General features: G+C 43.9%; 1 protein-coding gene across 2 annotated transcripts in view; it reads left to right on the top strand.

Annotated features, from left to right (window-relative positions):
- MCC (MCC regulator of WNT signaling pathway) overlaps positions 1-22,666 on the top strand; it is a 1,218,505-nt gene that overhangs the window by 938,106 nt on the left and 257,733 nt on the right. For both annotated transcript variants that reach the window (XM_069226494.1, XM_069226495.1), the window contains one exon: positions 5,063-5,203. In XM_069226494.1, the coding sequence (XP_069082595.1) occupies positions 5,063-5,203 (141 nt within the window). The remainder of the gene's footprint in view (positions 1-5,062; positions 5,204-22,666) is intronic.

Raw genomic sequence — 22,666 nt, 5'->3', positions numbered from 1 at the left:
TTTATGACATCTTCATGGAAAAACAGCACGGAGCAATATGACCCTGTTGACTTGTTTTGCAAAGGTAAGGGTGTGGTCCGAAATCCTAGATTTTTTACAGAATCGGTGAGAAAGGGGCAGCACCACGCTATGATGGCTACCAGACATGTGTCCGGAGAGAGGAGGGCCTCCCGAATATTAGACCCTCGTTCTTATCCCCATTATGTTTCATCCAGCATCCTGCGGTCGAAATATATGACTGAAAATGATCTTGAGTGTGACCCATGTGTTTACTGAAGAACAACAACCGGGTAATTAGCGTTAATCGCACCAGTGAATACACCTGGCTGTGCCATTGAACGTGCTACACTGTGGTAGAGCGTATGCTAGCCCGCGCTGGGGATCACCTCTTTCTATACTTGAGAATAATGTCTGACTCTGGCAGAGAATAACTAGAGCTCAGTTGGCTAGAATTCTCGCGGTAGTTACATTTAATGTGGCCAGTGCACTAGTAAATATATTGATATTTACAAAATATGCCCAGCGGTGCCACCTTATATGGCTGTGTCATAGAAAATGAGGATTTGTACCACAAAAACCGGTGCATTAAAACCAGTTTTTCTCTTTTTTCATTGTGAAAACATTTGGAAAATGGTCACCCGGGATGTATAAGTGTCTAGGGACTCAGGGATTGAAAGGAATTGAGATTAGGTCGTTTGAAGGAGATTTCAGGGATGCCAGGATCATTCAGTGAAATGTGATGTGATTATATGCATTGCCGGAGAACAATATCCCTCAAGCATTGACTGCTGAATTCCTCTTGTAATGGTTCTCATTACAGATTCACACTGTTAGAATGAGGCAGCCCTGTGCTCCCTACTACAATGTATAGATCTTTATTTACAGATTTAAAAAGCATGAATTTTACCATCTGTAACTGGGCACTCAGACCTGACAGGGCAGTGCACCAGGATGGGGGTTCTCACTTTCCTGCCACAGTGGGGATCAGTGACCTACATTCTTTTGTGCAGAGCAACTCTGGGGTGCCAATGGAACTGGTTACCAGGCTTTAGCCTTTATAGGCTTGTTTGGTTTAACTTTTGGACCACCCCGGTGGCTCTCCTTCATTACTCTTATTTAACACCTGTGATTCTATTTCACCTAGCGTTACTAATTTGAGGTTGGGAGATGTCATCCCCATTTCAATGACCTAGTCATGGTACCCTTCTACAAAACAAGGTAGATGCATTCTCTGGGTGCACACTATCCCATATTTTTTTTAATTGTTAAAATATTTAGTCTTTTTCATCATAATTACTTTGTACTGTCACTGACATGTGTTCTCAAAGACCCGCAGGGCCTGCTCTATCCTTCATTATGCTTCTGGGGATTTCCCACAGACTTGGGCCCTGGGTTCTTCTGTTAGAAAGCGGGTCCACTTAGAGGGATCCTTTTGCTCCCATTGACTTTTGGATGCTGATGGTGTGCCTCCCCAGAAGGTCTCTTCACAGGCATTCTGAGGCCTTAATGTAATTTCATCATTAGCATCACTTATACTTCTCTCCACTCCAGACAATCTCTCTTTTCCAGATTAGACCATGAGATATATCCACCCAATGGAGGATGAATACATGTTGTCACTGACAGATATGACGCTCTGGACCATGGCCAGTGTTGTAGTGAACCCCCCTTTAGCAGCTACAGCGAGGGTGTAGGTCTTGATGGGCCTCTTCATACTGCAACTTGGCAGTCAAAGGCTATTATGTTACGGTGAATGGGTGGATAGTTGGTTGGCTGAGTCAGCGAAAGGGCAGACGAGTGGAGAGGTGTGTGAGTGAAAGGGTGGATGAGAGAAAGAATGGGTGGATGAGTGAAAAGGTAGGTGGGTGGATCGGTAAGTGAAAGAATGAATGAATGAGAGGATGGATGGATGAAAAGATGAATGATGGATGAGTGCAAGGGTGAATGGATGATAAGAAAGGATGGATGTGTCGAGTGAAAGAGTGGATAGATGGATGGAATTTAATGGTGGATAGATGGATGAGAAAAAAAGATGGATGGATGGATGAGTGAAAGGATGGATGCTGGGGCATTGTGAAACCCAACATTGGAAGCGACAGCATAGTGGAGTTCTTGATGGGCCTTTTTTGCCTACAACTGGGCAGGCAAACGTGAGTTAGTGGACGGATGGGTGCATGTGTAAGAGAAAGGATGGGTGAGTGAATAGATGGATAGATTGAAAGGGAGTGTGGTTGGATGGATGATACGATAGAAGAGTGAAAGGGAGGGTGAATGGATTGATGGATGGGATGAATGAGAGGGAGAATGGGTAGATGGATGGAGTGAAAAGGTGGATGGATTAGTGAAAGGATGGATGAGTGAAAAATGATGGTTGAGAAAAAGGATGGAGGAATGTAAGAACGGCTAAGTGAAAGGAAGGATGGCTGGATCAATGGGTAAAAGGGTGGGCAGAGGGATGAATCGGTGAAAGAATGGATGAGTGTGAGGGAGGGAGGGTGGATGGATGGATGGACGGACGGATGATGTCCCCACATTGGGTTTTGGGGCATTTCCTGTGTGGGCACTAGGCTTACCCACACAAGTGATATACCGTTTTTATCAGAGACTTTGAGGGAGTGCTGGGTGGAAGGAAGTTTGTGGCTCCTCTCAGATTGCAGAATTTTGCATCAGCGAAATGTGAGGAAAGTGTATTTTCTAGACAAATTTTGAGGTTTATGAAGGATTGAGGGTCACAGAACCTGAGAGCCCCACAAGTCACCCCATTCTGGATTTCCCTAGGTGTCTAGTCTTCATAAATGTACAGGTTTACTAAGTTTCCCTAGGTGCCGGCTATGCTACAGCCCAAAATCCACAGCTAGGCATTTCACAAAAAAACGCTGCAGTTTTCAGTGGAAAAATGTGATGTGGAACATTGCATTTTAGGGTGTTTCCTGTTGCGGGCACTAGGTCTATCTATACAAGTGAGGTACCATTTTCTGGACATTTGGGGAAATACAGAATAGTAAAACAAGTGTTATTACCAATTGTCTTTCTATGGATTCGCACCTTTCAAATTTAAGACAGTGCATAAGAAAGAAGTAATTTTGAGAAATGCCCTGTAATTATCATCCTTCTATAAGTACCCACAAATTGAGAGATGTTCAAATAGCCACTGCTTCTAAACTCCATATGTTGTGCCCATTTAAAAAATACATAGATCCTTGATACCTATTTTTCACTCTTTATATTTTAGCAAATGAATTGCTGTATATCCGGTACACAATGAAAACCCATCCAAGGTGCAGCTCAGTTATTGGCTCTGGGTAGCTTGGATTCTTGGAGAACCTACAGACGCTATATATTCCTGCAATCAGAAGGGTCCAATGGATGTAGCGTTATATTGCTTTAAAAAATTGGCCATAGTTAAAAGAAGTTGCAGATGAAAACGTAGACAGAAATTGCAGTTTTTTTCAACTCAATTTCAATATTTTTTCATTTCAACTGTTAGTGTTACTATAGGACAATTTTAAAGAAGCTGCACAAATGACCTCTTTCTGAATTCAGACTTCTGTCTACTTTTCAGAAATGTATAGCTTTCTAGGATCCACCATTGGTTTCATACCCATTTCTGTCACTAATTGGAATTAAATTGAAAGCACAAAAAATAGGAAAATTGGGATATGTCCCAGTAAAACTGTGTTGAAAAATGTAGTTTTCTGATTCTAGTCTGTTTCTATAAGCTAGGAAGATGGTGATTTTAGCACTGCAAACCCTCTGTTGATGCCATTCACAAGGAAAAAAACAGATACTTTCTTCTGGAGCACTTTTTCAAATTTTCAAGACAACACAACATTTTAGCTGTATTTTGGCTAATTTCCTGATCCCCACTAGGGGAATCCACAAACTCTGGGTACCTTTAGAATCCCCGGAATGTTGGAAAAAAAGAAGGCAATTTTGGCATTGATAGCTTATATGGACAGAAACTTATGGGGCCTAAGCACAAACTACCCTAAATAGCCACCAAAAGACAGCATAGGAGGGGGAAAGGCTTAACAGTGAAGGGTTTAAAGAACCTTGCAACTATAAAAAAATTATGTCAAGCTCGATGTGAGGAGCCAACCATGCAGCTGGTGCAATGCTTAATTTGAGCCGGTGTTTTCTGGTGCTTGTCACCGACACAAACACTGGCACTTATGACAGCTGTCAATTGGTGGCGCTGTTTGTGTAATTCAGAGATAAGCCAGGCAGTTGTTTTATTAATTCAACCATCATTAAAACAACTAATATCTTCCACCCAAGTAATTCTTATAGCTTTTGGGGCCTAAACCATCTGAATTGTCACATTTGTAGCGGTGTGATGATTAGCTGTTGTGTAGGTACTGTGATGGCAGCGTTGACATTGGCAATGGGTGGTGCATGCTGCGGTCAATTCCTGATGAGAACCCCTGGCACTTCTTGTTTTAAATTTTTTTGACAAATTAAACACTGAGCTGGTGTGAACATAAAGTATTTTCCTTCGCTACTATCTTGAGTCCACTGGCCAGGTTTACAATTGACTGACATTGCAGCAAATAGGCTATGGGTTTCTGGAGGTGCAATACTCCTGTGACCTACTAAGAACAACTCGAGGAACAAAGTTTGTTTTCTAATCTTCTTGTTTTGTGTTTTTTGTAGTTTTTGGCCTAAGTCGTTTGAACTGCCATTATTCTGCCAGCACTATTTTTGTGGTGAATAAAATGTTCAAGCAAGAAAGTCCATCCACTTTGTTTATAATATGTGAATATGACCAGTCACTACTCACTGGCTGACTGTCCTATAGGCAGGCCTGAGCCTTCACACTCTCCAACGCAGGTTGAAAATGTACTTAACTGTATTGTTATCAGTCCTCAGGGTTACTAAGGGCATCCATCACTTGCATTTGTGTTATGACTGCGTGATGTGCTAAAGTGTGGCTCTGGGGGCTTGGACACAAAAGGCTGTTACACCTCTGTGCATCAGTATTGCATCTTTTGAGTGTAAAGTAAGAATTAAAACACAGAGGTGTACATAGAGGTTTAAAGGCAATTTTATGTTTTTTCTGCAGTCGAATAGAGCACCTCAAATCACAGAATGACTTGCTGACGATAACCCTGGAGGAGTGCAAGAGCAATGCAGAAAGGATGAGCATGCTTGTCGGGAAATATGAATCAAACGCCACAGCTCTGAGACTTGCTCTGCAGTACAGGTAAACATGTACCACTGAATCGTAGCAGAACTAGTCTGTTATACAGTGAAAAATAGAAGAAGCCGGATTTTAGAAAATTGTGTGACAAGATGTAAAAGCTTAACCGTATTTTCTGTGGTGAGTATATAACATACATTAGATTTCATTCCAAACCTGTAATGCTCTGAAATAAACAACTATTGGTTGACACCTTTTAACATTGTTCTAGCAGAAGGTCACTTTGTTCACCGAAGCCTATCTGGGACTAAACAGCTCTTAATGTGGGTAACTCAGCTACCAAAGGTCCCACTTACCATCCTGTTTTTTTGTGATAGGCCCAGAAAGAATAAGGTATCCCAACTAATTTAAATAGGATGGGTTGTAAAGGTTCTGGCCAAGTGGTTAAGTGTGGCTCAGCCGTTTACAGGTGAACAGTGGCGGCCCGTCCTTTAGGGCGGAGGGGCCACGCCCCCCACCCCATGAAGAGTGTCTGTCAGGCTGAACAAAGGTCAGCCTGACAGACACTCTTCATGTTCAGGTCAGGCAGCCAGGAGCAGACATGCGCGATTTGCGCAGACTCCTGGCTGCCTGAGCTGAACTTTGCTGGGCTGAGGAGATCACGACCCCTATGGGCGTGACCTCCTCGGCCCAGCAAAGGTGCCTCGAGGCCCTCCCCTGGGTGACGAGGAAAGCGTCACCCATTGACACTCTCCCTGGGCGCTTCAGGTTTAAGCCCTGCAGTGCCCAGGGCGAGTGTGAATCAGTGACACCTCGTCACAGAGTGGGGTGGGGTCAGCATTCTCACTGACCCCATCCCACTCTGTGACGAGGCTGGGACTGCTGCCTTCCCTCATTGGCTGACCCCAGGTCAGCCAATGAGGGAAGGCAGCGGTCCCAACCCTCCTGGGACCTCCGAGGCTGAAGGTAAGTGTGTGTGTGTGTGTGTGTATATGTATATGTATGTATGTATGTCTGTTATGTTTTACATTGAATGTTTGGTGCGCGCGTGCATGTTTGAGTGTTATGAGTGTTGTTAATGGATGTGAGTGCGTGCGTGCGTGTGTGTGTGAAAGAATGAATGTGTGTGATCTTGGAAAATGAATGTTTGGTGCACACGTGTATGTTTGAATGGAATGAGTGTTGTTAATGGATGAGCGTGCGTGTCTGTGTGTGAAAGAATGAGCCTGTGTGTGTGTGTTTGTGTGTCTGTCCCACCCGCCCCCTCCCAAAGCTGCTGGCCGCCACTGCAGGTGAATATAATGAGAAGTGGGCAGATATCAAATATGAGCATGGGTCAAGAAAGGGCACTTCAGAGAAAGAAGGTCGCACCCAGCTCTTCAAGCAAAGATCTGCAGGCATTGCTAGCATCTATGCGTATACATTAAAGCTATGTAGTATGATACTCATTAGGAGAAAACATGTCTGGCTAAAAGTGAATGTAAATTGTACAGCATGAACCTGCATAGTGGCATGACACTAATGAGCATGCGTAATTAAAAAGTTCCTGCAAATGCCCCACAGACCACCGATTCGGTGAACTCCTAAAGTGTGACTTTGTTGTGATGGACAGTACTCAATATCACACAAGGCTGACAGATGATGCTGGGAGGTGTTGAGCCATAGTTGGGCATCATGAAGCAATTGGCAGTCGATGAACAGTCCTAACCCAAAAAAAGGATCCCTGTGAGGTCGGAAAACTGCCATTCCAGTGACGTAGCAATCAGTTTTGTGCACGGCCAACCACTGTGCAGCATATTGGTTAGGCCTAGGTACTTACTACCTAATAGAAACGTGCTGCAGAATCTAGGTGGTATTTTTTGGGAGGCAGATAAGTCAGCAGTAGCAGTGGGTCAAAATAGAGGGCTTATTCTGTGGACTTGAATGGCTCTCTCAAAGGTAGTTGAGTAAAGCAAGCACAACACAATACTTAATTTTCAGTAACAGTTAACTAAAACAGCCCAGCTGGACATTATCCATTCCTGGGGATCCTTTATGATAAATGGTCAATCCTATGCACAGAATTTCCATAATCTTGACACTCCCTTAACCCAATAGTCCATCCAGAATGGAATGAAAAGATGAAAACACTCCTAAAATTATAGATTGGGTGGGGAAGGAGTGCTGGTGAGCCAGCCACCACAGAGACACTTAAATGTTCAGTATCCAAAAAGGGGGCAGCCTGCTTGTCATGGAATGGGAATTGGCAGATGAAACCCTAGCACTTGACGAGTATCTCTGAGTTTCAGCTTAAGGGTGCATCCTGGGTCGCAGTAAGTTGATTACTGTGGTGGCACAGCAGCACCAACCAGCAAACGTCTGACTGCAACAGAGGTCGCCAGTGTGGTTGCCAGGCTCCACTGTGGTCAACAAACTGCATTGAGAGGGCAAAGCCCCTGAGCTACCCCAATGATCGTGAAGCTGTGTAGTTGAGTCACTGGAGAGATATATCCGTGGCTGGTCTTTAGTTACCTACAGAGCACCTGAATGCTCCAGCTCTGTCTGCTGGCAGCTGTGTAGGCTGGGGGTCTGGTGGCAAAGGAGGGCAGCACCATCGGTTGCTAAAGAAACGGTCACTACAACCACTCTTCAACAAATTTGTCTTCCCTGGCCCTGTCTCCTTAATAGTGGGAGCTGGAGGAGCCTTGAATCCTGAGACTGTCGGAAAGATGAGCCTGCCACTCTCCATTAGGGGCGTGTGGGGGCAGTTATGATATGTGTAGGGCAGCTGGGTCTTTAAACATGTGCCTTAATGATATACCCAGCCTAAAGGTTATTTACTTAACCTCCTTGATCAATTATTCTCCCCGGGGCCTCAAATCTGTATATAAGGTCTTCAGTGGGGCTGCCTTGGGGTCATCCACGGAGAAATTGAAAATCTGAGAATTCAGCTCACTGAGCCTACTTCAGGCTGTGAGGTACTACAATGACCGAAATCTATTTGTAGAACATAATTACATCTGCTGTTTCAGCTTTAAACACTTGGATTCACAGGAGCTTAAACCCTCAGAGGAGAAATACTCCTATGCTCCCTCCACTCAAGTACTGGCAGAGATTAGACTGAAAATAAACAGAGTTTGAGGATACAGCAGAGCAAGTAGTCGAACTTCTGCATAAATATGCTAGGGCATATGGAGAGGTGGAGTGACCAAGCAGGACCGTTACGCTTTTAATATGTCCTCTTCGGCTGCTGAAGGCCATTTAGCATTTGGAGAGGGATGCTGATGATACTGAGAGAACTGGTGGACTACTACTCCATGATGTACAATCCCAGTATCTCCAGATCTTGTGGTGATTATATTAAGTATTTTGAATGTTGATTATATTAAGTATGTTGAATGTATAGCCTTAGTCTGGATGGAAGGTCTCTAATGACAGTTTTTAGATATGTCTATCATGTTGGATAAGGTTAATGCATCATTAGCAGGGCTTCCCACATTAATGATCCTGGGTGGAGTAGGGTTCCAGAAAGGTTTCTACAAGGCATATACCACTCTTTGTTCGTGGACTAATACAGGTATACAATGCTGCACTTAATTGAGGTGCAAGGTGTACTCTCCCCCCTATAGAGTCTATAATTATTACACTCCTTAAGCCTGGTAAGCTGCCCACACATTCCGACTTCTATAGGCTCCTCTCCTTAATAAATTTAGATGCAAAGATGTTAGCCAAAATCATGGCTAATATGCTGCTACTGCTCCTTCGTGATCTGGTCTTACCAGACCAGGAGAGTTTTATTGCAGGGAGATCTACTGCCCGCAATCTTGTAACACTTTTCACCCTTATTTATCAGTTAGACCCAGGACAGGAGGTGGCCAAGGCCATTGATTCCATCGGCTGGCAATACATATTTGTGGTCTTGGCTTGTATGGGTATTCGTGTACAGTTTATTAATCTGGTTTGATTACTATATGCCACCCATAGTCTCATATTTTATTGAGTGGATTGCTCTCTAACCCCTTTTGTCTAGGGAAGGGCACCCTCCAGGGATGCCTGTTGCCAACTTTACTATACGCCCTTGCAACAGAACCCCTGGCATCAGTGCTTAATTTGTAAATAAAAAGGTGCCGGTGCCCAAAGTCGTCCTCTTAAACACGTGGCTGCTGTAATTAAATGGTCGAACACGGAATACTGAGACACCGTAATACTGAAGCCATCTCGGACCACTTCAATCCATTTAAAGCGACTCCCTGCCCCTCAGCTCACTCTTGCAGCTTTCTGCTTTCTCTCATTGTGACGCTTTTTCGCTTTTCTCTTCCTCTGTCTTTCCCAAGCATGTTTTTTGCTCGCAGCAAACGCTTGAGGCAGAAGACTAAGCGTCGGCCCTCAAAAATAAGTGCCGGTGCTCAGCACCGGAAACAACAATCACAGATTAAGCACTGCCTGGCATGCACAATACAACAACTGCATGTTAGGTGTAGTCTTTCCTTTTCTCCTCGAAATTTGATAGTGTCATTATATGTGGAGGACATCACGTTGTACCTATCAAACCCAATCCAAAACCTTAGCCCCATTATCCATGAATTTACCCCTTTCAAAGCTCTCTCAGGTGCTAGAATAAATTGGAATAAGTCCACCACTCTCCCACTGATGCAGGCTACTCAGCTTCAGGCGCTAGAGTTTCCCCTTGCATGGAGCACAACATCTATCAAATATCTGGGGCTGTGGGTCAGTCAAGACAGGACTGCAGTAATGACAGAACTATGGGACAGCCATGACACATATCAAAGAGCCCATTCAGTGGTGGATACATCCCCCATTATCACTGGTAGGGGGAATTGTTTTAATGAAGATGGTCATCTTGCTTAAGCTACTCTATCTCTTCAACAACATTCCCATACTGCTGAGTCAACAATATTTCAAAACTCTGAAATCCCACATGATCACATTGGCCTTGGCAAGCTAACAACTGTGAGCGCAATGGTAGGTGCTGATCCTTCATCCTGATCACAGGGTTTAATGGTGCCAATTTCAAACTATGTTATTACTGTGCTCAAGCACATTACTGGATACACCCCCCTACCCCGGCCCTGTAGGTGGCACATCTAGCAATTGAGCAGGATGTACCACACCCCACTCCTTAGGGGACATTAATGGTGTAGGTGCCCCCCCACAAATGTCTAGATGTACTGTTTGCTGCCTGCACGCAGCTGGCTTGGGAGGAAATCCGTAAACAACAGGGCCTCCCTATATTATACTCCCCTGTTCAGTCCCTGTATCACTTCCCTCTCATTTTACTTACTAAAGAGAAGGCGATATTACAGAGGTTAAACAAATGTGGGATTGAGTTGCTGCCTGAGCTCTTCCTCATGGGACAATTCATAGAGTGCCTGGGTTTCCTACTACTGACCCATCCTGACTAGATGTACTTACATATATTTGGCTTCTCTCCCTGTGCGGGGACAGGACTCCCACATTTCTTCAGGAGCCGCCAGAATCCGAAACACTCACCATGTTCCAATTGGCACAGTCAGACAAACACTTGGTGACAAAACTCTACTCCTCTATACAGGCTGAAGCCACCAAACTGCAGCTTAGTGCCAAGCTGAAATGGGTGACGGATCTTGGGAAAAGCGATCCAAAATAAGGAATGGTCTTGCTGTTGCACCCAAATGGGTGAGTTGTCGTATAACGGCCAGCTGTGCCTGATTCAATTAAAATATTTGCATCAGGTCTACCATACCTCTCTCAAAATGTTTGCACATAAGTTGCAAGCTCATTCCCCTTGTGCTACAAGCAATGCTGAGATGTTTTTTTTTGCATTTGGCATGGGTCTGCCGTCGTATCACAGTGTTTCGTGAGCTAGCTGAAATAATTGATGTGGACATAACCTCCGTCTCCACAGTTGATTTTACTGGGTGACATTGGGAACATGGCACGTGCCATAAGATGATTCACTGTGTTGGCACCGCTGTTGACAAATAGACTAGTGTCCTCTTGGTTGGGTGATGTCTGTGTTCCCAGGGTGAGAGCCTGGCTGCAGGATAAGACATATTGTAATCACTAGGAAGAACTCTACTTATCCATGATCCTTCAGTCCCTACAACCCAAAAGTATATTCAGCCCACTTCTAACCTTTGTTAAACCATGACACTGAGGAGGAGGATGGATCAGAATAGGCCAGGGCTGTGTAAGATGGATGGAGGTGGTCCTGAGGAATGGGGGTCGGACGTGGATATTCATCTGACTTCCTGATATGGCGTATTAAAAGTACTAAAAACTGAAATGCTTATATGATCTCATATTGATTGAAACTACTATCAACAAGCACTAAAGGGGAAGCCCTGTTCTGCTTTGGATTGAGATCTATCAGGAGATAACATTGTAGGACCATTCATATGTCTACCTTACTATCATTTGCGAAAACTACACTGTAACACACTTCCGGCAAATGTATTGTTTTGTATTGAGCTGCAATATCAATAAAAGGTCGTAAAAATACTTCTATTCAGACACTACATTGCTAGTTGAAGGGGAAACCATAAGCATGTTGTTAGTCACATGAGTGACCCCACCGCCATTCATGAACGAGGAGCAATCACTATGGGACAGCTGATATCCCGAGGGAATTGCATTGTCCACTTCAAGCTGAGGATTTTTGTTCAGCTAACTTCCTGTTATAATTAATGTATCAGGGTCATTTCCAAAAGGTCGTCAATTGTTCTGTAAGTGTGTAGATGAAAAAGGTGCACTAATAATTTCCTATTTCGATTCCAAAGAGCACTACAGTAAATCCTGACTGGGAGAAAGCTGAATAATGCAATACCATTGTCCCAAATAAGCTTAAGCAGGCTTGCTTTAGGTGCACCATAGTGGGCCACAAGTCTAGTCTTCGCTATCATTCAGGTACTGGCTGCACAAAAGCAATGCTTGCTTTGAAAGATGTTTGTTATTCCATAGTCATCTGACATCGTTCAGGCATATACTGCAGTTATCTAACAGTCAGTGGTCTCTGTAAATTAAAAAAGTATTATAGTATTCTGAGCTCCCATATGAAAAGAAAACTCAGAGTCTCAGAGACATGCATCTCCTTTCTGAACTTTTCAGAAAGGCCAACAACTGTAAACTTTTGGGATCAGAATTCCACCCACACAGAATCTTTCCACCAAATAACAGCGAATGAATTAAATTGAAAGAGGTCTGGTAAGCAGGTCCTTGGTATTGCCAATTCACCAGATTTGGCTCACTTTGGTTCTAGTAGGTTGTTTTGCCTTAGGTGATAGGCTAATGAAGAACCTATTGGCCTCTATTGCAGTAGATACACTAAGAAATACTATGACACAGCACCAGAAACAGTCGCCCAGCTATGTACTCCCCCAATCCTGGATAGTTCTTCTCAGAACATGATGTAATTGCACAAGGATGATGGATTAGTGCCATCATATGCAGAATTAGCTCATGGCGGCTAGGCAGTGAAGCAGAGTCATTGTGCACTTCTAGGGATCCAACAGTGATTTGAGATCTGCATGACCATCACTTTTTCAGCTTATTAATGCCTTCATGAAAACATATACAGTTTGGAATACCATAGAATGTGGAATTTAGGTGTACAATATTTGGGATGCAGAGAAATCTGGTAACCAGGCACTTGTTTAGTGTGTACAAGTACATTTGCTTTGTTGTAGTTAGTTATGTCAGAGCATGTGAAGCTGTTCACCAAGAACCAGTGTTCTAACTCTAGGGACTAGAGGAAGCAGAACTCAGTAGTCAACTATGAATGCTCACTAAACTGTGACTTTGCAAAGCATGAGCCCACTGGCCAAGACCTTTTATATTACAAATCCCAAAGGGGAATTTTGCAAGACTATATTATGCATGAAAGTGTTTTGTATGGTACGCAATTACCAATCACTGGGTGATGCAATATATTTAACACATTTTCTTGGTCAGGCATGAAAAATTATGAAACTTATTCCCATCTCAATCAAATTTTGCCTTTTTTGTTCACCAAGTAATGTTCTTTCTGCCAGAGGTTCACAAAAATCACTTCTTCAATCTGATGTGAGAAGTGTAATGTCTAAAGCAAATATTTGTGCACCAGAGTCATATCAAGCAAACTGTACATTGAGAGTTAGAAGAAGATGCAAGTCAAGCAATAATCTAAGAGTGAACAGTGAATGATAGCAAACACAATCATATGTAAAGTGGATTGTCTACCGAATGTCACTGTACAGTCCCAAACACCATTGGACCCACCACAAATGCGTCCACTTTACCTACACAAAGAACAACTCATGCCACTATGCCCCCCGTCCCCTCTGCAGACGCTGGGGCAGAGTTACAGAAGCACAGCTCACCAACGCTCTCAACCACTCTCTCCCACTGGACGCAGCGGACACAAATGAAGCTGCATGTAATCTACACTGCTGGTTATCGCATTGCACCAACAAAGTAGCCCCCCTAAGGAAAACAGCAGGAAATTGACAGAGCAAAATGCCTAAATGGTTTACAGCAGATCTACAGGAATCCAAGCGATTCTGCAAACAACTGGATCGGAAATGGAGGATTAGCAAATCAACCAAAGATCGCACGGCCTACGGAAATGCAGTCACCATGCACCACCAGAACATCAGAGCCACCTTTCAAGCATGTCTCAACACCAGTCCTCACAACAGCAAAGAACTCTTCGCCGTCATCAAAGAGTGCACGAACTCCGAGACAGGCACCTCATCCATCCATCCCTCCCTCCCACCCAAGACCTCTGCAATGACCTCGCTACATTCTTTCACCAAAAAATACAAGACATCCACAAAGGCTTCAGGAACCAATACTCACCTGCATCGTTCACCACTATAGACCTAGCACCTCACCAGATTCTGAACTCCTTGACCCCCATCACCAAAGAGGGCACCCAAAGATTGATGAACTCCATCCAGTTGTGAGCACCCTCGGATCCGTGCCCTCATCACATCTTCAACCTGGCCAGTGCCACCATAGCTCCGTAGCTCTTCTGAACCATCAACCGATCCTTTGAGACTGCCACCATCCCCTCAGACTGGAAGGATGCCAAGATCAACCCGCTACTCAAAAAACCTACCGCAGACCCAAGGGAGGTGAAGAACTACAGGACCCATCTCTCTGCTCCCTTTCCCAGCCAAGGTAGCAGAGAAGGCGGTCAACCAGCAACTCACGATATTCCTTGAGACACACCATATTCTAGATTCATCCAACTGATCCTCTCCCTGTCTGAGGACTCTGCAATTGCCAAGAGAAATTTCCGCATCGGGATTAGAGCAGTCACCGCCTGGATGGAAGCCAGCTGCCTTAAACTCAATTCGGACAAGACAGAGATTCTCCTAATCGTCTCCACCTCTTCTGCCTGGAACAATTCCTGGTAGCCCACTGCTCTGGGAAACACCCCCGTCCCCACGGTTCACACACGCAACCAGGGCATCATCCTGGACTTCTCTCCTATCCATGGCCCGCCAAGTCAATGCCGTCTCTTTGTCATGCTTCCACACCTTCCAACTTCTGTAGAAGATTTTCAAGTGGATTCCCTCCGACACAAGGAAGACAGTGACCCACGCACTTGCCACTATCAAACTTGACTACGGCAGCACACTCTATGCCGGCATCACCAAGAAACCTCAATCAAGACTACAAAGAATCCATAATGTGGCAGCCAGACTCATCATGGACATCCCCAACACAGCCACAGCTCCTCCCACCTCAGAGACTTTCACTGGCTCCCAGTCAACAAGCGCATCACATACAAGCTCCTGTTCCACACCTACAAAGTACTGCACATCATAGGTCCGACATACCTCAACCACCGCCTCGCCTTCTACGTACCCAACAAGCATCTCCGTTCTTCTCAGCTCACTGTTGCAGCCGTCTCCAAGATCTGGAAAAGCACAGCAGGAGGAAGATCCTTCTCCTACCCAGAAGCCTGGACACAGAACACACTACCTCTCAAGCTCAGGCAGACCCCATTACTGAAGCAGTTCAGGAAGGACCTCAAGACCTTGCTCTTCGACTGAGCAGCACGCACACAAACAGCGCCTTAAGACCCAATGGGTGATTAGCAGCGCTCTACAAATCTCTGATTGATTGATTGAATCTCAAAAATATGTTGAATAAATAATGCTATGACTTTATACAGACTTTGTTAAATAATTATACATTCCAGATTCAGTATTGTTCACATATCACTCAGCACAGTGTGAACGCAGAGTACATATATTAGTTTAGTGAGCTGTCTCCTACCAGAACACAGTTGGCTTACACATTCATGCTCAGTGCAAAGCTGTTTGGTAGAGTTCATTTCAAGTCGTTTTCTGTACTAAAGCAATTTGCCATGGAAAAATGCAGTAGTTAATTCACGCTATTGAATGATATTGAGAAGTGCATTGTTATTACTTCCTGGTGCCTATGGTCTCCTGCTTCCTCTTTGTCCAGATCCTTCCACATTGTTTACTGTGTTGAGATGTATTTGTGGCTTCTTAGGAACTATTGACACGACTGCAAAACATGCGAACATGGCAGCCTGGCTAGTGTTGAACTTGCGTCCCAGAGATCAGCATGCTGGCATCCAATCGAAGCAAGCGTTTGGTTCAAGCTTCTAAGCAGTGCTTAATTTGTAAATAAAAAGGTGCCGGTGCCCAAAGCCCTCCTCTTAAACACGCGGCTGCTGCAATTAACTGTTTGAACACGGAATACTGAGACAGCGTAATCCTGAAGCCATCTCGGGCTTCTTCAATCCATATAAAGCCACTCCCTACCCCTTCAGCTCACTTTTACAGCTTTCTACTTTCTCCCTTTGTGACGCTTTTTCGTTTTTCCCTTACTCCGTCTGTCCAATATGTGTCTTGTGCTCGCAGCAAAGGCTTGAGGCAGAAGAATAAGCCCCAGCCCTTAAAAATAAGTGCTGGTGCTCAGCCCCGGAAACGACAAGCACAAATTAAGCACTGCTTCTAAGTATGGACTACAAGCCGGTGTCCCCAATTCCTTAATAACTAATTTGGACGGTGGTCTCTTCGCAATCCTTTGTCAAGTAATCTACTGTTGAAGCTTTACAAACACGTACATCTCGAGCCCTGAAAAAATTGTTTCAGGTGTGCCTGGCTGCGCAACTGTCTCTACCCTTTTGTTACCAATTCCTTAAAATATGCATGGTGTGCGGTCTGACCCCCACACTGATGAGTATTTTTTCTCACAAGACCTTTTACATCTTAAGCATCATACTGTAACATTCAATTCTTTAACTCCTATTTGTATTCTTTATATAAAGCAATCTTATTTGCGACTTTTTTTTTGTCACAAAGCGAGTAGGTTGGTCTTTAAGTGCTTTAAAGCATTTACGATCAAGAGGCCTTAACACTTCAGCATACAGTTAGACGCTCTTTTCTGCCTGACTTGGTATCCACTGGTGTGTAAGTCTGGGTGTGGTAAGTCTAAGCGAATTCCTTGTGTCACCTTAGCTTTTATGATTTTGCTCTCTAAGCATGTTTTCAAATAAATTATTTGTGTTTATTTCGGAATTAATGCACCTTCAGCTTTAAAATAAAATGTGCAGCAAGACAATGAAACATATTTGCATTGCCATTTCGCTCATATGATGAAATTTTTAGAAGTAGGGTTTTTTTGTTTTCCAGTGCCGTCTAATTGTTTTTTTCTTTCACCGAAAAAACCTTAATCCTGAGCACAAGGGCTGCGAATCACTGCAGTGGGTTGGCATACTTAATTTAAACGCATAGCTACATAGTTGTCAACGCCTTTGGGATTAAATTTAAGTGCCGCTTCAAGTGCTTAGTCCTGTAAGAATGCTCCTTCTTGTCACGAAAGGCGGCCGTGAAATGTTCCAGACATGCCTCTGCCTGAAGACTTTAATTTTCAAACACCAACAAGGTCATGAAGATAGCTGAGATGGGAATGAGAAAGGCAGGACACATATTATTATATGAAATCTGTTTTGTGGGTTTCAGTGCTACCAAAGGAAGGTCACCTTTTCATACTTGGGTTTTATTCTTCTTGCAAACATGATGAATTCATCCCTGTGTACAACCTGGCATGAAGAATGCATTTACATTCCAATAGGGCTTTGCTGAGATTTCCTACACTGATTTCAGGAGTGAATGAAGGAGGACAGCCTCAGATTTACGTGGCTCAGAAGCAAACGATAGTTGATTAAAATGTCATCCCTCCTGCAGACATACATAGGACTGAAATGTCGTTGCCGTGTTCTCTGCTTTACTCTCCCCAGACCTATATCCAAAATGTAATATGTTTCTGTATCAAAAGCAAAAATACTGTACACGCTTATCTATCAGAGATATAGTGCACTCACAACGTGCAAGTCGCTGCCCCACCCTCACTGAAACAACTCCTAAGGAGTTAGACATGGCACTTATGGTGGTTCAACCATGGCGTAGCCTTTTATTCACATAATTCCATAGCATCAGTGAGAGATGATATCCATAGCTAGGCAGATATTATTATCAGTGAGAGATGATATCCATAGTTAGGCAGACATTATTGTTATGAAGATAGAGGAAGTAAGATCAGCAAACCAGCAATATTGTCCAAGCAATACAATAGTTGTCTCCACCTTCCATTATAGTGCAACACTTCAGGATGCAAAAAGTGCTGGAAGGCCCCTTTCCCTCATCCATTGCCCACGCCCTCACTCAAGGGCATCTGTGGCATACCTTCATAGCATCTTCCCTCCATCACACAGGGGGATGGGCAATACCCACAATTCCATACAAACTATACCAGGGCACCGCATAGCGCACCAGCCCTGCCTGGGTACCTGTCTCCAGGCAAATCTCCCAAAATGTTTGACGCCAGGCATCCCGGGGTAGGGCAGAAAGGTCCAGGACCACTGGCAGGTCAGCTTCCCTCCTGCCTGCCCAGTGCCCACACATACATACCTGCAAGGTGTAAGTTCAGTAAATCAGACCAGATTTTTGGGTAGCCCCCTTTTCTGTTGCCTGAAATTATACCTTCATCCAGGGGTGGGTGTGTAGGAGTGCTCTCCTCCGTGGATGCTGGTGCGGTGAAGGGAAAAAGAGGTTGATCCTTCGCTGGCGAAGCCTTCAATCCGGCCATATTGGATGCCTTCTGATGATGTTATTGTGAAAACAGATGAGGGATTCTCCAACGTGGCTGATGTCCTTGGAGCAACTGATTAAATCCAGCCATACTAGATGCCTTCCGATGATGTCATCGTGAAAACAGACGAGGGGCTCTCCTCCTTGGCTTCTGCCGTGGAGCGACTAATGGCGCCCTACTGCTATTTGCCGGGGGCGGCTGGTCATTATCAGCATTAACCTCTAGTGCTGCTTGCTTTACCTCAAGGTGATGAGAAATGAAAATATCCAATCCTTAGTGCTCCAAATCTTAAAGTCAAAAACTACTTCTTACACGTCTTAAAGCACAAGGTGAAAGAAAAAATTTGCAGATTCGTACACTACCATGTTTGTTTCCTCCCTTTTTATTTTCTGTCTTGACAGTGCCCCTGTCGCCAGAGATTTATGTGAGAATCACCATGAGAGGGGTTGTGGCTCCACCCATATGGTGAGAGCCAGGAGTACGTTTTGATAGGACTGAAGTTGTGTGCTTCCACTAAAAGAGGGCTTGTCCGCCACACGGCAGTGAACAGTTTGTTTATTTATCCACCTGCCTGACTTTGAACTTTCAGGGACACAATCATGACATTATAATGATATTAAAATGCCTTAAGATAATGATACTAAAATGCCTTAAGATAACTAGATAATTGATGTTGTTGTTTTTTTCTCTAGCAGCAGCACAGATGGGAGGAGGGCAGTCATTAACCTATATGGATTTTTAGGTCTGGCTTGATAGTGGAACTGTCATCTGACAGTTCAAACTACACAGATATTCTTTTACAGTTCTTTGTTTCCATATAAATGCACATCCATTCCCATGCTATTTGCTAGCAATGCTTCACATTACCATACATCATTCCTTTAAAGCCAGACCTATTGACATTGCCAGTGCTTGTCTGGGTCAGTCAACTACTTGTCAACATTTCAGCACACTTTTACCCAAAGGCATCTTTGCGTTGCAGTTATGAAAAACCCAGAGGGAGAAGCAGCCCCCACTACAATCAGTGCACATTGAAAACTTACTAGCAGAAACGGTTCCACCTAAAAGCGTTACAAAAAACCTTGCAAAGTTACCATAATGCTGTAGAGTGATAAGTATATGATGCCAGACCTGTGGCATTAGACCTTAGAAGGGCCTGCTTCCCAGATGAGTATTCTTGAAGTGAGGGACAATGTAAAGAAAAAGAATTTCTGAGAGGAGAGTATAAGCAGGGAGATGGGGTCGCGTTTGGTGTGAATACACGTAAGCCATAACCCGAACGCTGTCCAGTGTACAAGTCAGATTGAATGGAACTGAATTTGCTAAACCATACGGGATACTTCTACTTGCAACCTTTAGATAAATACAAAACGAAGTACAAGGTAGCAGATGTTACACTACTCAGTTCCGAAGAGGCTTCCAGCATCCTGTACTTGGGCTCGCAGATAGGGAGCAAGTTAAGCGAAGATCCTTTTTAACAGCTTCAGCTGTTGTACACAGGTACCCACAACCAAGATGACCTCAGCCGGAGGTCTTTGTTCAAACAGAAGCCAATGTTTTTTACGTTGAGCAGGTACTATCTTTATAAGGAAGAAAGCATGATTCCACAAACTGTCCTCAACCTAATACCATTATGTCAGTCTTGGTGCTGAGCTTCAGAAAATTTCTGCTCATGTAGGCGTGGATGGCAGATAGATATCTTCTTGCCAGTGCATGCCAAGACTTGAACTCGTGCAGAAAGCAGTACATTTAGCATTAGGTTTGCCTGTACATAATCATTGAAGTATTGTCTTAAAATCTTTACAAATAAGTGCTCTTTGCTCTTGCTAAATATGTGATGCGTTCTAATGACGTGAACTTTGACATGTATTCAGTCCAGTCTTCTATCTTCAATATTAATGGGGATTTAATCTTTCTCATTACAAATTTGTTTGCCAACCACAAAAAAGTTTGATCCAGAGTCTGGAGGAATTGTATTCCTTAATTTCCTTAAGACGTTTGACTTCACCATTCCCCATTCAAACCTCCTTAGAAGCAATAGTACTGCTGGGAGTGTGAAAGTTGGAAAGTTTCTGAATTTGTTCAATTATTTGAAATTCTGTCTGCAATGTTTTTAGCTCTAACTATTTATATTAAGTACTGTCAAAACAGACAATACATCTATTTAGGCCCAGCGGTGCAGACCCAGAACTATAGTAACCATAAGCAGCACCACAAATGTAATTTAAGCCTGGTTCTGCCACAGAAATCGCCATAAAGGTCATTGTGGCCACCAAAGCCAAATAGAAGAAAGGAAGAAATGAGAGAAAAAGGAATGAAGTGCCCACAAAAAACGAATGCTCAAATTCTAACAAGCCACCCCATTCCAGAGGAGGTCAGCCGTGCCTTTCCACCCACACACCTCTCAGGCCATGAACATTTTCCCAGCGACAAATCAACCAAAGTCATGGCTTTGATTGCTAAGGAACGTCCAGCAGAATCCACATTTGAAAACCCATATTTTACTAGCATGATCGACTCTTAACTTCATGATTAACCCACTAAAGCAGTTTTGCTTAGCCCCTTCCTGCTTAAAGCTTTACAGGGCCTTCTTTGTTGTCAGTATGGATAGGTGTAGGTCAGGAAAGAGAAGAACATTCTGGTCTCCCATTTTTACTTCCTGTGCCAAATGGCCTCTCAGAGGATGAGAACCCTCCATTCAGTCTTGTTAATCATCATCGGCTTTCTTGAATAGGGGTTTGGTCTTTCACACCATTTCATTAGTTTCTTCTGGTGGTGTGGCAACAAGTCAGCACATAGGCTGATCTGTAGCACTTCTGCAGGCACATCTGCTGGGAGACCCATCTTGTGACTGATTCCCTTTTTGTAGACAAGCCAGTATCTCCAGTTTCTCTTCTGGCTTTAGCGTGGCTTCTATGAAGGACTGCACCTCTCACACCTGCATGTCGGTCTTTGCTATGGTGCTTTGAACCTGCACTTTACTGTCTCAGCATGCACTCTGCCGAAATCATCCTTCTCAACATTCTCCACTTTTTCCTCAATTTTTCATACAGCCATTCCTTCTGTAAAAATATATTTTCCTAAGTCAATTAGCAGGGTGTTTGTTGAATGCAGGAGGGCCTGTTCTCCTGCATTTAGTTGTACTGCGTCTGATCAGATGGTTCTTTGATTGTGTCTCTTTTACCAGATCTCTGGGCAGTCTGTCACACCACAAAAATAGTCCCTTTCTCTATTCTTCACTGCTGTGCTTTCTCAGGACTTAATGGAGCATGTGACCACAGACAACATATCACCACAAAATACCCTCTCTCGGATATCACAGAGATCTTTCTCACAACCCAAAGAGTTACTAGGATGGGTCTGCACACAGGACAAGGGTCATTTGTAGTAAGAACTGTCTTCTCCTTTGGTTGGGAAGCGACTGCCCCACATTCGCTAGGAAACAGTATTCCTCTGGCTTGTCCTTTCCTGGGATGTCCTCTTTCAGGCAGCAGCTAGTATAATGCTACTGTCATCTCTGTATTCCAATACCCTGAGGGGCATCTTAACTACTTAGTCGCTTGTGGTCCTTCATCCGCTCCTGTCCCTTAGTCTCTTACATGGGTGAGCAGCAACGATAAGACTGTGGTGATCAAAACATCTTCCTCTGCACAGATGCATCAATGGTTTTAAGGGCAGATGAAATTGAGGGCTTCCAGAAAGTTAGCACTGCCACACTAACACCGTATTTCAAAACTCACCCAGAGGCTCTCCACTTATACATCACCTCGTCAGTGGCTATGGCAGCTTTGTAGTGCTCCAGAATGTGGAGATAGTTCAAAGATTTGGAGCCTAGCAAAAACCCCAAAAGATCTATCACCATTGTAGCACCTGTTGGCTCCACCCGCTGTTATATTTTTAAACATTTTTTATTAAAAATGTTTGATACCAGTTAAGGCACATCTCTTTACTGCCATTCCACTCTCATGCCCATTTCTCATTACCCTTTGAACTTTCCTCTACCCCATCACACAACAGGTTCACACCGAAGCTGTGTCCTGCATGTTCTGTTGTCCTGTAGTGTTTTGAGATGTACTTTGCCTGCGTCATAATTTATGAGATATGAAATGGTCCGAAACGTACGTGTGTCGGGGTTGGTAGCTGATCCCTGGACTGTTGCTACCTTGGTTGCTTCTGGGTGGATGCTCATCAGCATGCAAGATGTAGTGCTTAAATTCTACACTGGTCAGTTGCGGAATGTCTTTTTAAGTGTTTCTAGATATCACACTGAAGCTAACAGCACTTTTGCCTCCAGAAACGTCAACCTTTAGGCAGATCTAAGACCAGGTTCAGATGAGACTGTGAACTCGCAGAGTAGTAATGGGTATACCTAATATTATTTATTGTGCTTCATATAAACCTTATAAGCCAATCAGCTCATCTTACATGTCCACA

Source organism: Pleurodeles waltl, chromosome 1_1 (genome assembly GCF_031143425.1).
Source record: "Pleurodeles waltl isolate 20211129_DDA chromosome 1_1, aPleWal1.hap1.20221129, whole genome shotgun sequence".
In the NCBI taxonomy this organism is placed as follows: domain Eukaryota; kingdom Metazoa; phylum Chordata; class Amphibia; order Caudata; family Salamandridae; genus Pleurodeles; species Pleurodeles waltl.
Note: the sequence above shows the minus strand (reverse complement) of the source record. Positions and strands in the feature narration are given on the sequence as shown.